General features: G+C 36.4%; 1 protein-coding gene across 1 annotated transcript in view; it reads left to right on the plus strand.

Moving 5' to 3' along the window:
* Window positions 1–1,488: 1,488 nt before the first annotated feature.
* Window positions 1,489–17,425, plus strand: part of LOC147825339 (uncharacterized) — a 183,415-nt gene continuing 167,478 nt past the window's right edge. Inside the window, exons 1-3 of the mRNA XM_087185983.1 lie at window positions 1,489–1,492; window positions 3,930–4,105; window positions 12,472–12,588. Coding sequence (XP_087042109.1) covers window positions 1,489–1,492; window positions 3,930–4,105; window positions 12,472–12,588 — 297 coding nt within the window. The remainder of the gene's footprint in view (window positions 1,493–3,929; window positions 4,106–12,471; window positions 12,589–17,425) is intronic.

The following is a 17,425-nucleotide window of genomic DNA, read 5'->3' on the forward strand; positions in this document are numbered from 1 at the left end:
GAATTGAGGAGAGAAATAGCTCTATAACAATAGTTAGATACTTCAATACAGAACTCAATACAGAACTCTCAATAGTGGATAGTATAGCTAGGTAGAATAAGACAAAGGAGAATTTAATGTAACAAATTGGTCTAACAGTCACGTACTTAAGACTTTATCTAATATGACCAAAATACATACTCTTTTCAAGTGCATGTAGGGTATTTTCTAGGTTAGAAGATATGTTAGGCCACCAATTGTCTCAAAAGACTTAAAAAGTTAATATGAGGTAAAAGTACAAAATATTTTCTCTAATCACAACAAGATGAAGTTAGAAATTAACAGAAAAGAAATGGAAAAATTCACAAATATTTGGAAATGTAACAAACTCTTAAACCAATGGATCAAAGAAGAAGTCACCTAGAAAATTAGAAAAACATAAAGACAAATGAAAATGAAAATCCTTCATCAAAATAGGAAATGCAGTAGAATAAATATTTTAGAGGGAAACATATATACTTACATAAAAACCAAAAGAGATCTCAAATTAACACAATTTAAATACCAATACAATTTAAGAAACTAGAAGAAAACTAAATTTGCAATGCTAGCAGAAAACAGCAAATAATAAAGATTAGAGTACAGATCAACAACATAGAGAATGGAAATATAGTGGATTTAATGGAACCAAAAATTAATTCTTTGAATAGATCAATAGAATTGAGGTACTTAGAATAGTCAAAAATCTTAGAGACAGAAAATAGAATGGTGATTGCTACAGGCTGGAGGAAGGTGAGAAGGGAGTGTGTGAATACAGAGTTTCAGTTTTACAGAATGAAAGGAGTTCTAGTGATGGTTGGCGGTGATGTATGCACAATAATTATGACTGGATTTAACACCATGAACCTGCACACTTAAAAATTAAGATCATAAATTTTATATTAAATTTATTTTATCACAACTGGATAGAAAAGGATTTGCAGAAAAGAGGATTTACAATAGAATACATTTTAGTAAAAAAATTAAATTATCCAGAATTTCTAGTTTTTTCAAAAATTAAAATCATAAAGTGACCATTCTTTAACCTAACCTAAATGATTTGAATAGTTTCAATTATACCTCTTTAAAAATACATACAACAAATTCTCTAAGTAGGTATATGTATTGACAGGAGAGAATAAGAATCTATACCTTTGGATTGGAGAGTTCAGTGGTGGAGCCCTTGCCTAGAAAGCACGAAGCTCCGAGTTCCATCTCTAGCAGGGCAAGCAAGCAAGCAAGCAAGCTGTATCTTTAAGGTTGCCCTTATTGAGCTAGATTACTAGATTATTAGATTATCTACCAATCTTGGAACACACTCTTCTCAAAGTTCAAATTTGTCTTGACAATAATACTTGAGCTTTGATACAGTCTTTAGTGGCATTCCTGAAATTAGTTTCCAAAAACTATAAATCTGTTGATGCTATTTGGCTGTTGAACTATTCCTTCTTTCTATGTAGTGATTTAGCAATGGGTAATGCTGTAACAGTATTTGGAATATGGCACTGAATCCTCTTTTTAAATTAGAAAGAATCTTTTCCCAATATAATGTTTTACAAAATGTTTATTGAAAATTGTATTAGCATCCTAAGGTTAAATTCAATGATATAAAAGGGATTTGTAAATCATCAAATTGATATGATTTAATTATAATTGATATTCTATTTATATAACACATTGCAGTCTTTGCATTATTAATATTAATTAATGATGAGTATAACACTTTTCAAAGCAAACACCTGTGAAAATTCACTTTTAGATAAATTAAAAACATGCTAAAAAATCTGAGTCAAGCTTCAGATTAAAGAATGCCAAAGTCTAACTAAAAAGTAGATGCAAGGTGATTAAGGGAATCAGGTACTGTGTTATTGACTCAGTTTACAAATGAGTGGTGCTTTCTTCTCAGCCAAAAGCTGTTCAGGATTGGTAAACCTCTTATCTAATCTGACCGGATTTTCTTGATTCCTAGCTTTAGTTTGTGTTACCTATTCCTTTAAAATAAATGACAGGCATTCATTTTATTGCCAGAAGTTCAAAGGTTCCTCCAGAAAAGCTTCCTAATCTCTTTCTCTGGCCTTAGTTTGTTTTCTTGCTCCTTTTTAAGTTATAGGCTTCCCACCATTTTAAGGTTTTATCTCTTTGCTTCATACTAATAATGGCCAAATGATGATCTGTATGCCCCCGCCCCAAAGGTTTAGCAAAATGGAAATAAAAGGAATGGGATTCTTACCTTTTTTTTGTTTTGTTTTTGGTTCTGCAAAAATTATTCCACAAAAGGTGTAGAAAGAGGTACCTTTAGGCCTTTTATCATACAAGAGAGCTCTTAGAGAAATGCAAATCATTTCAAAAATCTGACTGAGGATTTGGGGCTTTTGTTTTTTCCCTCTTTTTATTTGAAAGGCTGAGTGGCTGCCATAGGCACTCATTTTTCTCTCTGAAAGAAAACTTCCCCGTAAGTCTTGGTTCTTACAATAATTACAGTATAGAATTGTTTCTGGTTTCTATTCCATTTTCTTTCACTTCAGTCTTATTTTGTTGGTCTAAAAAAAAATTCGTATCTGGCAACTTTCATTCTCATTAAAACTTCAGCAAAAAACCTTTAAAAAAGTTTTGCCTTACGTATAGGTCTAGCAAAAATTCCTTCCATTCTTTCATATTAATTAAAACCACCTTTACCTAGGCAGTTTCACTGTTTAAAAAAATACAATAACAGTAGATAAAATAAAGGGGAGAAAAAATGAAAGTGGAGGAAGTGGTAACTTGTTTTGGAATGGAATCTTCCCTGGAAGCTCATTGTGGGCGGATACTCAAATATTAAGTAACTAGTTTGGCTTTTATGTTTATGTTCTTTCCTCAAATCTTTATTCAGACTCCTTTATTCTAAAATTGACAGAAACACAAAACAGAACATTATACAGTTAATAAAACTAACCAGAATGCCTCCATCTGGTTAAGCGTTTCAGGAATTCAGCCTACTAATTTTTGCTACGGTTTGATGACTCAACTCCTAAAGATGCAGCACAACAAGGAAGAATTTCTTCATTTTGCAGAACTGCCAAATCTCATTCATTAGAGCAAAGGCTCATTTGGGGCTCAGTTTTAGACAGTTATCTGTTTACATATGTAAAATATCTCCGGGTCTGTAATGTGGCTCAGTGGCACTGGGCTTGCTTAGCAGGCCCAAGGTCCGGAGTTGGATCCCCGGTGCAGGAAAAAAAATCTCCCTCAGTAGATGGAGTTTATCATTAATTTCTAAATAGAGGGCTCTGCTCTATGGCTACTGGGACTGAACCTAGTTATAGTTGCCTTTCTCCCCTTCCACCTTCCTGTCTTTCCCCCCTCTCTCCTTTCCTCTTGCCCCTTCCCAGTGTCATTTTCTTCTCTTCTTCTTCCCTTTACTTCCTTAGTTCCCTTCCTTTCGTTAACTTGGCCTAATTTGTTACTTGAAGGTCCTATTTTTTGCTTTCCCATTGTAACATTTATCTAATTTACCTTCTTTGAAAAGAAAAAAATCCTTGCTTCACATTTTTTGCCTTCTTTCTTTTAAAACTGTTCATTGAGGCTTATCTTCACTATCTCCCTCCCCATTTAAAAGATAATAAATGTTCGGGAAAGAAAGGCACAGAATTCAAATAACTAGCCTGACGAGGCTAGCCTCAGTAATTTGGCCCCTGAAGCAACACATTAAAAAAAAACAACTTTTCTAAGTTTTATCAGATAGAAAGAATATTTGCAAAATGGATGCAAATTATAAATCAAATGCGTATTTTTGCATGGGACAGGATTCCAGTTTTGACCACTCTTTAAAATAAATTCCCTCCCCTGATTTTGATCCTCTTGGCACTTAACACGACTCCTCAAGGCCCCTCTTCCCACTTGGCTCAGCAAACGTGTCTTTTATTATGTCTCAGCCCAGCTCGGCGTAACTCTCCCCTCCAGGCGCCTGACGCTCAGGCGGAGGCGCCCGGGCTGCACTGGGAGAGAGAGCTCGCCCCGGGGCTCGCGCCCGCTTCCCCGCTTTACGGCTGCTGAAAACCCGGCGCGGCCCGCTCGGCCGCCGTACCGCAGACGCGCCCGCGCCGCTCAGGTAATCCAAGTCCTTCTCGTTTCAAAGTTTTGTCAAAGCCCGCAGGGCACTCCGAGGCGGGGCGGCCGCATCCGATCCCTCGGGGCTCTCCTCCCTCCCTTCCTTCCCACCCGGCCAGCGCTGCAGGGGTGTCGGCCTCAGCCCTGCGCAGGTCCCTGGCGCCCTTCGGGCGTGAAGTGCTGGGACCAAGGGTGCCTGGCGACGGCAGAGCGCGAGCGACCCCGCGGGTGGCGCGCGGGGTACCTCGCTTCGCAGCCCCTGGGCCCACGGGAGGCCCCCGGCCACCTCCGACGCTGGTCGTCTTCGGAGCGGAGCCCAGTAGCTGCCGGAGTGCCCGCTTCTGACACTTTGACACACACGTGCACTCCGCCCCGCCGGGCTGCCCGTGCGGGCCCCAGGCGGCCCGCAGGTAAACCGGAGCGGCGCTGCAGACCTGGGCTTGGGGACAGCTGGCCGGGCGTGACGCCCCCGCTTTGGAACGCAGCTCCGGAGGAAGCGCTGCCTGGCTCTAGCGCAAAGTTTATGAGAGGCTCTTGAAAGAGCAGTCTGTGATTAGAACTACGCTGGTTTTTACCCAGTGTCGGGCTTACTGCCGTATTTGCCCCGTGGAGTTTCTTTGTACCACTAATGGTTTCCTCTCTTTCTACCACGGTTTTTACTTTTATTTTTTCCCCTCACCTTTTTATGGGATATTTCATCTTTTAGCATCTTGTTTTTTTGTCCCTCCTTTTTATGGGATATTTCATCTTTTAGCATCTTGTTTTTTTGTCCCTCACTGTTAGAATAGCAAATACACCTAACGTATCTTTTATGGTTCTGACATCCTTAAGTCTCTTTGCTTGCTTACGGTTTGCAGCCTGAGGAATGTAGTCAACTGTGGACTAAGTTAATGGATTAAAGGTAGCCCTGCAGAACAGAGAAGAATTGTTTAAAACTGCCTCAGAAACATAGGTAACGATGTTTTCTGTTTCAGTTAAGTAATAGATTCCCGAAGTATTTACTCCATTGAACACAGTTCAGCAACAGTTCTTTGTCAGTTATGAGCTAGATACTATGTTAATTGGTGACAGATTAAAGAGATTTCATTCTTGTTCTTTGCATTCTCCATATCCAGAAGGGACCACATTGACCATTGGGATACTGGGGAGGATAGAGGAGGAAAGGATTTAAGAAAGGATTAAGTTTAAAATTAGTAATTCAGTAGGGTTTTCCACATTTCTTCTCCCACCACATCCTAAGAATTTTAATGGAACGGGAGTTCTTTTAGCAATACTTTAATCTTGAAACTATTCAAAAATTTTTCTCTTTTCAATCAGCACTAATTGCTGACCTCAAAATTTCTGGGAAATAGAATCATAACTGACTTGTCTTCATAAAGCTGATAGCACATGGAGAATACTATAGACTTGCTATAGAACCAAGAGTGAAAGGATATCATTTGTTAGTTGCTTACATAACACGTTAACAAATCGACACAGGCAATACTTAGAGCTCAATGACTCAGTAAATAGCCAGTGCTTACTATGTGTCAAGCATTGTTCTTGGCAGTGGACTGAAGCAGGGAACAAATCTCTGCCTTCCTGGAATATACATTAAAGTGAAGGGAGATAGAACTTAGAAAAAAAACCAGGAAAAATGTACAGTATAGTGATACAGTTATAAACACTATGAGAAAACATAAAGGAAAAAAATTGTGTTTAGCAATATAAAATATGATTGTCAGGGAAGTCCTCAAAGCAGCATTTCTATAGACTCAAAGCAGGTGAAGAAATGAGCCAGGTGATACACAGGGCAAGAGCTTTCTAGACACAGAATAGCAAATGTGGAGAGGCTGTTATATTGGTACATTAAAGGATTACCAAAGAAGTCTGTCTGGACTGGAATGGAGGAGGGAGCAGTAGGATATATGATCTTAAACATCATAGGGGCTAGATAGTACAATATAGTCTATTAAATTATTGTAGTGATAGGCATTACAATGTTTTGACTGTAGGAATGGTACCATCCATCATGTTTAACGCCATTATCTGGCCGCTGTGATGAGAGCAGACTAAAGGAAAACAAAGGCAACTGAAGATAGAGTTTCCATTAACTGAGTTGGAAAAGGTGGCAGAAGGAAGATGTGATGGTCGGATTAAGAATTTTAATTTGAATATATTAAGTGTTAGTTGCATTTAGATACTGAAGTGGAGATGTCAAGCAGGCAGTTAGTTGGAAGGTCAGACTGACAATATGCATTTATACATCATATTGCTAGTTTTTAAAGTAAGTAGATTGGATGAATTCATCAGAAGTGTTTGGATTTAGAAAATTAAAGAGGTCTAAGGATGAGTTTTAGGCACCCCAGCATTATAAGAAGGAACCAGCAAAGGAGTCTGAAAAAAAGGTTGCATGTAAAGTAAGGAAAAACAGAGAGTAGAACCTTAGAAGTCAAGGAAGTAATTTTAGAAATAGATGACTGATCATCTTTTTTAAAGATGAAGATTGAGAATGGATTTAGCAAAGAAAGTTATGAACTTGGTGATAGCAGTTTTAGTGGAATGATAGCAGTGGAATTTTGTTAGGAATGTGACCAAGTAGAAGGGATAATAGTATGCATAGCTTGATGATGATTTTTATTTAGAAAAGGAAGGAGAGAAATGTAGTACTAGTTGTAGAACCATATTATAGTGGTGTAATCTGGATCAGTGTCTCACAAAGTTGAAGATTGAATTTCAGAACAAAGGAGATAGGAGGAATGATTATTGAGAGGAGAGAAATAGCTCTGAATAGTTGAGAAGTGAACTGAAAGTCAATTGCCAAGGGGACTTTCTGTGTAGGAGTTTTGATACCAAAAAATACCTAGGGCTCAGACCATGATAAGTCAAATAAGGTCAACCTGTGGGACTAAATTAAGCTTAAACTAGAAATGGGCCTAAGAGTCAAGGCACATAACGAGTTTATGTCTGCAGGTTCCTCTTGGCTACCAACTTATCCAAGTGGTTTATTAAAAGAACAAAGTGAGAAGGAAAAAATGTTTTCCAGATAAGTAGTAGTGTTATGGGATTTTGGGGTGCTGTAATCTCCTTTTGGAGGTGGTTTTTAGGTTCTATCCTGAGCAAAGAATTGGTTAAGATAAGCACAAATGGTAGCAAAGCTTTATTAAGATAGGAAAAGAAACAGCCTCTGCATAGTGAGTTTGGGCCAAGTAAAAGTAGAAAAAGAAGTATATCCTACAGTGTAAGGGTGGGCCACCATGCAACAGAGAATGCAGTGGCAAAAACTCAATGTGGATCGTGCTTTTTGTATCACCCACTCCTCAGGCTGACATCAGATCTAGGTCATTATATCGGAAACTTGCTCAAATTCTCATGAGAAGTCCACATGCAGGATTTTGGGAACAGCTCTGTGTATGTGTCCTGGGATTTTGTAATTAACAGGTCATGCCTACTTCCCCAGATAGTTCTGCCTTTGTCATAGTGGTCATTTGTCACATTGCTTGTTACTTTGGTTGTTACATCCTTATACTTAATTGTTCACTTGGTTCTTACTAATTCTTGACCTCAGCCTCCTGGTTACCTGACCAGGACCTGGTCATCATGACTCTACATTGGGCCCAGTGCCTCTCTAGCTGCCTGCTAGCTTCTACCTAATGTGCCTGTCTATAATAATATGGTATAAAGAAAAGGTTAAAGATATGCAAAACAGTGGCATATTGCAGTGGGGGTGAACTTTTTGGAGCTGTCAATGATGCATACAGCCCACTGCAGCATGCGTGCCGTAGATTCACCACCACAGGCATATTGCATGCTGATGAGAAAGCCAATAGGTACGGAGAAATCGATGCTGCAGGAGAGAAGAGAGCAGTGTTTTTAAGTAAATCAGAGTGGATACATGTCTACAATAGGAGAAAGTATCTATTGCTAGGATTATGAGCTATTTACCCAGAGTAATAAGAGAAAAAGAAAAGGATGTGGACACATGCAAGTGGGTGATGTACATGGTATGTTTGGATCATTTTTCTCATGTGACAGACACAGATGGTTGTACTACATGAGAAATTTCTTGCAATTGTCTTCTTTTTTTTTTTTTTTTTTTCCTATTTGGTTAGAAGTATTTGATGAAGAATGCTTTGAGATTCTTAGAACTGCTTGAAACAAAGAACTCTATTTTGCCAAGGAATGAAGAGGGAATTTTTACCTTGTGTTCTGCTCAGGAAGTGATTTGGAAAGAAAGTTGAACTTACAAGAAGATAAAAGTTGACTAGGAGAAGAGAAAGGAATAAGGCAAGCTGAATGGTATGGTGAAATCTGGGAAAATCTGGGATGAGAAGGATAAGAATGTTGAGTCTACTTCCTGTGCAGTGAATAAGTACTGTATAGCAATTTTCTAAGAATATTACTATTGTTAAGGAAGAGACCCTCAGTTTTTAAACTACCAAGTGTGATGAAATGGAGAAAGGAATTGTTGCTTGTAGTAAGTCTAATTATTGACATATGTTATATCAGGGAAGAGATATTAGCTTGGATTCTATTTTAGATTGGATTTTGAAAATTATATAAAAATACTGAGTATTTTAAAGCTGATGGGTTAAAAAAACTTTTATTTATGGAAATTGTCAGACACTCAAAAATACAGAGAATAGTAGAATGAACCCTGTTGTACTCATTGCCCTTCACAATCCATCAGTTGTCTGCTGATCTTGTGTGTTGTAGAAGGGTAGATAAGGAACAGACAGATTGTTTGTGTTGTTTGTTGTTCCTGTCAGGATAGGAAGACTTAATGAAACTTCTCCTATATGGAGAAATGGACAGAATGTTAAGCTGAGTTGTAGATTTCTTGGTTCTAGTTCTATCAGTGGCTTGCTGGTTAACTTTGTTTATTTATTATTCACTTTTGTTCTTTGAAGATTGAGGTAGTTGTGTCAACTGCTATGGCCCACAGACCAAACAAACTGTGTCACCTGTCTTATAAAGTTTTATTAGAAACAATTCATATTCACTAGTTTATTGTTTGTCTTTGCATTTGCCGCAGAATAGAGTTGGATAATTCCAACAGAGACTTTGTGAACTTGGAAGCCTAAAATATTTACTTTGTTGCCCATTACAATATTTTACCAATCCTTTCTCCATGTGATGTGTGAGATTTCATTAACTCCATTGTATAAGCTAGTGTTTTAGCTGACTAAAAACTTAAAGTAGCTAATTTTTTTTTAGCATTTACCAAGACTTAGTATTCTTCATTTGCTTCATATGTAATAATTCATTTAATACTCACCAAAGCCCTATTAGTTTTTGACATTTTTTAAAAAAATGAAACTAAGATATAATGGGTGAACAATTTCCCCAAAGTTACATACTCAGTAATGGAGCTAGGCATTCTTGTTTTACTATCCATAGCCTTGATCATAATGCTACATTACCGTTGGGTATATAGAAAAATATTTATGAAAAAATTTTAGCAAATCAGAAAATGAACAGTAATTCAGAGAATGAGCAGTAATTTATATGCCAGTGATTTGCATTCAGATAAGGTCCATCCTGTATTGTGATTCGAAGATGCTGACTAATCCTAAATGTCATTATAGTTGAATAGTTGAAATCTAAATATGCCTTTACAGAAGAGTCTAGTAAATCATAATTTTCTCATGAAGTCAGTGGATGTTTGAAAGCAAGATGTTTTATTTAAAAATATTTAAATATGAGATAATAAAAATAGAAGCCCATTTTGTTTCTACTAACAATATTTGTCAACTTTCAGTTCTTCATATCTTTAATACAAGATATGACTTATAAGAGATTAGTAGTTAGGACGCTAGCATTGTAGTCCCAATTCTACCTCCATCTAGTTTTTGTATTTATGTTTTTCCTGGCTTTCAGTTGTTTAACTGAAAAGAGTGGAAGAAGCTCAAGATCTAACAGCTCAAAAATATTGTAATTGTGTGATTACATGGTAGTTTAAAAAATAGAATAGTTACGTGAGAGAAGTAGACTTTCAAAATAAAAATTTAATCTTTTCTCTCTTTACACATAAACATATAAAGACATTTATACAAATAATTATAAGCATATACCTTTGATATATTTATAAAATCAGTGTGATTTATTAGAATCTATAACTATATTTTGTGTATGGATAATTTTTTCCTTCTGAGCCAAAGGCTACAGTTGTATGGGAAGTCAGTCTACTCAAATTCCTTGACCCTTGTGATCTGGCAGGATGTCACTTGTCTTCTTTAGCAAAATTTGATTCATTACTCAGTTTGTCTGCCAGTTAAAAGCAAGCATTATGCCTGAAATCTGGGTTATCTGTTTTCCACTGTTGCATGGGGTATTGATGTCAGACAAAATTATAATTTAATTGTTTTGACATTTTGATCTGAGCATTTCAGATAAGAAAAGTGATTCATCTTGCATAGAAACCTAGTATTTTGAGCTCAGCATGATTTTTCCTTCTAACTGCTTGCTTATAAATATGGTATAATTTTTTAAAAAATTAGATTTTAATCATAATGGGAATTTATGCTGTCAGTATTAGCTACCAAAGTATGATTTGACGGAAATATATTACAGATATTTTAAGTTTTAGATGTGTAGTCATTAAAATCCTTAGAAACAGATCATTAAGATTATTTTTAAAAAGTTTTCATTAGTTATAATTTCATGTTTTGTGTGCTACAACTGGTTTGTTATAATCTTTGCATATAAAATTATTCATGAATGTCTTCAGTTTTAAAACTTTTGGGCCTGGATGTACCTATTGATGAATTTGTAACTTTGTATATGGTGTCTTATCTTTGTCCTGTGCATCATGTACAATTACCACTGGTGATAAAATAACCTCAATGTATTCCTAAATGTATTTTGGGCTGCTTTATCTTTTCGTGCTTAGAAATTGGACAAAAACAGGATTTAGCTCAGTGGTTTCGCCACCTGCTACGCAAAGGCAAGGACCCGAGTTTGATCCTCAGTACCAAAAACAAACAAACAAACAAAGAGATTTGGAGCCAGGGATTTAGCTCAGTGGTTTCACCGCCTGCTGCGCAAGTGCAAGGACCCGAGTTCGATCCTCGGTACCAAAAAAAGAAAGAAATTGGAGAAAAACAAAGAAAAAGCACGTTTAAACAAATTATGCTGTCTCTGTAGAGTATATGAGTGTGTGTGTATGTGTGTGTGTGTGTTTGTGTTGTGTGTGTTTTCCTTTCAGTTGAAGATACTACTTAGTGATTTGACAATTTCTTGGGCCATCTGGTTCTACAAAGAACTTGTATTCTAATCAGCTCTGGGAGAGTGGTTTCAGGTTTTTTAAAACATTGAAATAAATCCGAAAACAGTTTCTGCTAAGAATTTGAACTCTTAGAGCACTCAGGAAAAAGTAGACATCTCTGGGACACTAAAACACTTTATGAAATGCTGGTCATAGAAATCAACTTGAAATTTTTAATCACATTTAGATGATAAAAGCCTCTTTTATCCAACCTCCTCAAGTAAAGAAGAGATGTGATTGAAAAGATGAAGATTAAGACAAACTTAAGAAACCTTGTGGTCTTACATCCTTCACCTAAATTTAATTTTGATAGAATCTCAAATAACTAAGAACTGGGTATTTTCAAGCAAAATGAGTAATTATTCAGGAAATCTACTCTGGTATGTATATGTTTATGAAAATGCCTCAAAATTTAGTTGGCCTTTTTTTCCCCCTTTTTTTGAGACAAGGTCTCCTGAACTCACTATGTAGCCCAGCCTGGCCTCCAACTCATGGCAATCCTGCTAACCTCACGAGTGCTAGGATTACAGGTGTATACCACCATGCCCAGCCTGTTGGCTCTTTTTGAGATGAGAGAATGTGTAGTTTCCCATGAAATCTTTATTTACAGGCGTTACATGGTACTAGGAGAAACCTTTTTTAGTTACTCATAGCTTGAATTGTAGAATGCTAGACTTCGTCCATTTTCTAAGAATTCCCCCAGAAAGAGTGCAGAGGACCATAATATTGATTATGCCCAAAGAAGGCTGTAAAGAGTTAACCTCACAATTGGCTTGTTTTGAGAAGTGAGTCTGGCCAGAGCCTATGTGCCAAGGTCAGAGTAACTCGCACCCAAATTCCATTCCCACAACTAAAACCTTCTGATTAGAAGGACAGTGTTCTAATTACAACCATATATTTTGTCTGTTCTGTTCCTGATTTGAGCATGCTTTGTCTTGTCCTTTATGAGCCTTGTTTACATTAATTTCCATAGAAACTGAACTTAGCTTGCCTTTACCCCAGTTGCTTGCCAATAAAAAGTACCTGGGACTGGCCAGGGCCTTTGTCGGTTGCACCAGCATTTGTCCTCCTATCACCCTGCTTTTTCTCTCAGTTCTGACTCTTAGTGTATTTTTTCTCAGGCCTGTGTCGTGTACTGGGCAGTTAGGTGCTGGAACCTAACTGCAGGGGTCTCCAGCAAAGAGCCTAGTCTTCAGAGGATTAGAGGCTTCCTCAGAATGGAGCAGTCGGAATTATTTGTAAGTGACCACCTAGGAGCTAGAAAATAAGATGATGCTTTTCTGAATGCTCCAGGCCACTGTGATATAAATATGTCTGTGTCTTGGAGTGTTACTAAAACTTTTTTTTTTGAAAAAGTAGTTAAATAATTTATTTAGTAAATTATATGTTTAAAAACATAAGTGAATATGAATATGATATCCAATGCAAAATACATGGGTTTGAAAATAAAATTCAAAATAGTTTTTAACTTGCAGTAGGTCATCATAGATAGAGCTCAGGAAAGGATATGGTTAGCATAAATATGGGTAGTTTGGTTGTTATATTCATTGTTTCTAGCTTTATTAAGCTTATTATATACCACCAAATATTCAGATTACTACTGTTATCTGTCTGTTTACTTTGCTTTCCTGGTATATATCCATACTCCTGTGTGACATTTATAGGAGTCATTTCCTTCTTTACTCTGTTTTGCTCTGGCAAAAGGTAGGATTTCTGTGAAGTGTTCCATTCTTTCTCTGTACTTTTTAGTTTGAAAATTTACCGGAATTTTCTGAGATAGTATGAAGAAATACTGTGCACCCTTTACCCAGTTCCCCCTGCTGATTGTATATTACACAACTATAGTACAATATCAAAACCAGGAAGTTGGTATAAGTGTATAGTTCTGTTATTTTAATCTTTTGTAGATTCATGTAATCACCATCATAATCAGAAAACAGAAATATCCCATCACCACAGAGATCCTTTTACAACACCCTCCAAAGGAAATACTAGAAGAATCATGGGTGTTTAATTGAGCAAAGGAATTACTCACTTTCTTCTAATTTTTGAAGTTTTTATGGAAATGCTAGATCATTTTATATTTTGAGCCATGAAAGAGAAAGTTGAAATAGCCAGGGATGTAGCTCAGTGGCACTGTGTCTGCCTTGCAAGCCCAAGGTCCTGAGTTCAATCCCTGATATCGCAAAAAAAAAAAAAAAAAAAAAAAAAAAAGTTGAGATATGTTTATAATGCAGGATAACTGGAATAGTTATAACTGATGAAGTCATATGTGAAGGATGTTTTTGAATGCTCAGTTTTAATTTATTGTTAAGAATCTTTATTTTGGAAGATTAGGCATTCTTATACATGAAGAATGGAACCAGGTGAGAGTATGTGCTCTTGTCTATGTCTATGTCTATGACTAATCTTTATATATATACCAGAATTACCCAGACAAAAATTAAGAGAGAAGATGGGGAACATATAGAAAGAGGAGTCTTGTTGAAAACTTTTAAGAATCTATAGGGCCTTGTATGTTCCTATGGAACTGAAAGCTGGAGGAGTGTAAAACATTTCAGCATTATCAAAAGCACTATTAATGACATTGTAACACATTTAATTTTATAGCTATTAATGTCCACAACAGCTATGTTAGAATCACTCAGATTCTTATTTTATTTAGGTAGTGTTGATTAGGATAGTTATTCTATTACTGGTGTCTGAAAAGTCCTTCTTGATAGATGTTCTTAGAGATATTTTCAGGCAATCATGGCCGAGATTTTAGTCTCATGTATTATCATATGAACACTAAAAATATTGTTAAATTAAGGTTTACATGTATCTAAGTTTTAATAGCTTACAAGGTATTATTTTCAGCAGTTCACTTGAAAATTTATGGTATTTAATATTGAAATAGCTGTCTTCTGCCTGGTTTTCAGCTGTCCAGCAAAATAATTCTGTTTGGAGGTTTGGAGATACTATTGAAACTTTGACCTGTAATAGTAGCAGCTCAGGGGCGGAGAAGGGTGGAGAGTCCCCTCAGTCCTGGGACCAGACTTTCCCGTTGACATGGAGGGTTGTGGAAGAATCAGATAGAGATCGAAAGCATAAAAGCAAAGTTGTACTTTTATTCAGCAAGCATGCAAGAGTACAGCTGTCTTCTCTCAGCAAGACAGGCAGGGGGGCCCAAAACGGAGCCACCATTGAAGGGGGGCTCAAGGGGTTCATTTTATAGTGTCCGAGAGCCCACCCTGTCTCTGGGCTGAGGGGGCCCCTACTTGATTGGCTAATTGGTTGATATGGCTCCTTACTAGGGAAGGATCCTGGGGTCTTTCACACCTTTAGGGTTAAATTTCCTTTTTCTCGTTTTGATCTTAGCAAACCAAGCTTTGCAGGGTACACCATAAAGAGGAAGTGTGACTGCAGGCTGTCAGCCTGTTTTGCCACCTATCTAAAACTCCTTCGGAGGTGGGGGCATCCCTCATCTTTCCCTTCCTATTCGTCTCTATCCCTACACTATCAATTTTTTGAAGGTTAAAGGAGAAATATATATGATTAAGTGTATAGTTTTCTTCATTTGCTTTGCTAATGTTAGGTGGATGCATAGGTAAGGCAAGGCAGAGTTAGCCTATTCATCTTTTCAAATAGATTCAAAAATTTTGAAGAAAACGATAGAATTTTTTCTTCAAAATTCTTAGAGTGAAAAAATACATTTATTTTAATGATTATTAAATCTTGAAGTTTTTGAAGTAAAACCTCCCTGGAATTATGTATATAGAGAAAGGGTAACTTGTTACTTTTGCCATGGATAAAATGATATGCAGACATCTGTCCCTAAGCTCTGTATTAGCTTCAGTTTGGAATTTGCTGTGGATTCTGGTAGCAATGTTTAATTTACTTCTGAGATTAGAGACAGTGATATTGGTGAGATTCAAGTGAGTCACCATTACCACTTCTTCCCTTGAATGGTAAATGTTACTCTTGACTATATTGCTGCCTAGTATATATCTTTTAAAAAGCAGCTGTTCTTTTATTTGTTCAATATCAAATATAAAAATCTAATTGTGTGATTTTTCCTATCATTGTTAGCAAGAATTCGATTTTAAAGCAAGCAGAAAAGTGCATAATAGAAGCTTGATGTGTTTGTATTATAATCTAGACATTTTCTTAGTATGTATCCAATTTGAACTCCTCTAAGCATTTTTATGATAAAAAGACCATCACATTGTGTTTAGGACAAATAGTTACAAAACCTGTAAATTAGTGTTGCATGAAAAAGTCTTGCTAGTATAGTAGTCTGTATCTCTGACATTGCTGTATCTCATAATGCTTTCTTTTTTGAATTACATATTCTTGGAAATATAAAAAGAAACCTGTACCCATTTTTATGTACATAGCTTATGCTTCACTTTAATATGAAGATATAAAAAGCATTGAAACTAATAAAACATTCATTAATGCAGTACTAAGGATAGTGAAAGGGTTACAGAAAACAAGTTGACACATACCTATCAGTTTGGGGTCTATATTGTGGTATTCACTCTTAAGGATTTGTAAACCCTACTGGGATGTCTGCTTTGTCTTTGTCTTGCATCTCATCTCTTCCAGCCCACTTGTAATATGTATGGTAAGAATTTTAATTTATTAATTTACAGTCATATTACATAGTACATCATATAAAATTATTGTAAGATTAAAGTGGCCTATGGGAAACTATGTGATCCTGTATATATGCGTATCATTAACATTAGATCTGGTTTTATGTCTCAGTTTCTCATCAGTGTTCTATTTCTCTGTGATTCTTGACAACTTGGTTCACCTGTATTGCATCCTCTTTAAAATGTGAATTTTTTTTCCTACCTCAAAAGGTGGTTTTAAAGTTAAATTGCCATTCCCTGTCATCTAATACTTAGTAGATGTTATTTCTTATTAATTTCCTTGTGCCTTTTCACCATTTTCTCATTCTCTGGCATCATAGATAGGGAAAGGATCTTCAATAAGATGGATATGAGATAGGATGAAACCAGTTTTTGTTCCTATTTTTTGTCCAGCTCTAAAGGATGGACAAAGGGATGGGTAAGCTAGGATTGAAAAGTCTTTGTCCATGTTAGTGAGGATGTTTCCTTGTGGGTGAAAGATTAGGAAAACTTTAGAAGTTGTGTGATACCTAATTATCTACTACCGTCATGCCTCCATTTAATAATGTGTGGTTGCTGTTTCAGCACCTTCTGGATGAAGCCCTGTTTCATTACCTACTTCTGAGCCCTTCAAGTAAAGTTGGTTAGAGTCTGGCCTCTAGTAGACTCCAGCCTCATTTCTGGATCCTAAATATACTTTAATTTTTCCATCCCAACCACATATATAATCCTTTTATTCTCAAGCCTTTGGACACCTGATCTCTTTGCCTGGAATTCCTTTCTCCTTTCTTTAAATGATGAATGTCTGTGTAGCTAGCAGGACTCAGTTGGAGAAAATCTTCTTTGTTTGTGTTTCCCTTCCTCAGAGCTTGTCACACTCCCTCCACTACAGTCCTGTCTTCATAAATATTATACTATATATTCTTCATATATATTATATATATTATTAGGTAATATGCATATTCTATATATTTGCTTTCTTTAGTAGCACAACTTTCAGTTTTCCCCCATTTTGCATTTGCTGCATGGCAGAGATGGTGTCTTAATTTTTGCTTCTTTACTTATCTAGCACCTACTGGGTGCCCAGAGTGTTTATTAAATGAATTTATCTTCATGACAAAACATATCATGTTGTATAACATAGCAGCCCAAGCTAAAACTACTCCCTAACCTCTGCTCCTTTTGTAAAATATACTTCCAAAAGTATATTATATCCTCTTAATTATACTCTCTACTTAGCTTTGCTAGGCTCACAGAGATGCCTAGGCCAACATCAGATAGGACTGATGGCTGAAGATACAACTTTATCTCATCATTTCATCACTTTTTTTCTGCTTAAAGTTGGTGTACTTGAAGAAGGAGATGAATTAATGTTGAGGAAGTGAAAATTTCTTTTACCTGAAAGAATTTCTTTTATCCTACTCTACTTGGTAGAGCAAAGTTTTGATTCTTTATA

Source organism: Heterocephalus glaber, unplaced genomic scaffold (genome assembly GCF_053883595.1).
Source record: "Heterocephalus glaber isolate CG9 unplaced genomic scaffold, H.glaber_assembly_v1.0 deba00001504, whole genome shotgun sequence".
Classification (NCBI taxonomy): Eukaryota; Metazoa; Chordata; class Mammalia; order Rodentia; family Bathyergidae; genus Heterocephalus; species Heterocephalus glaber.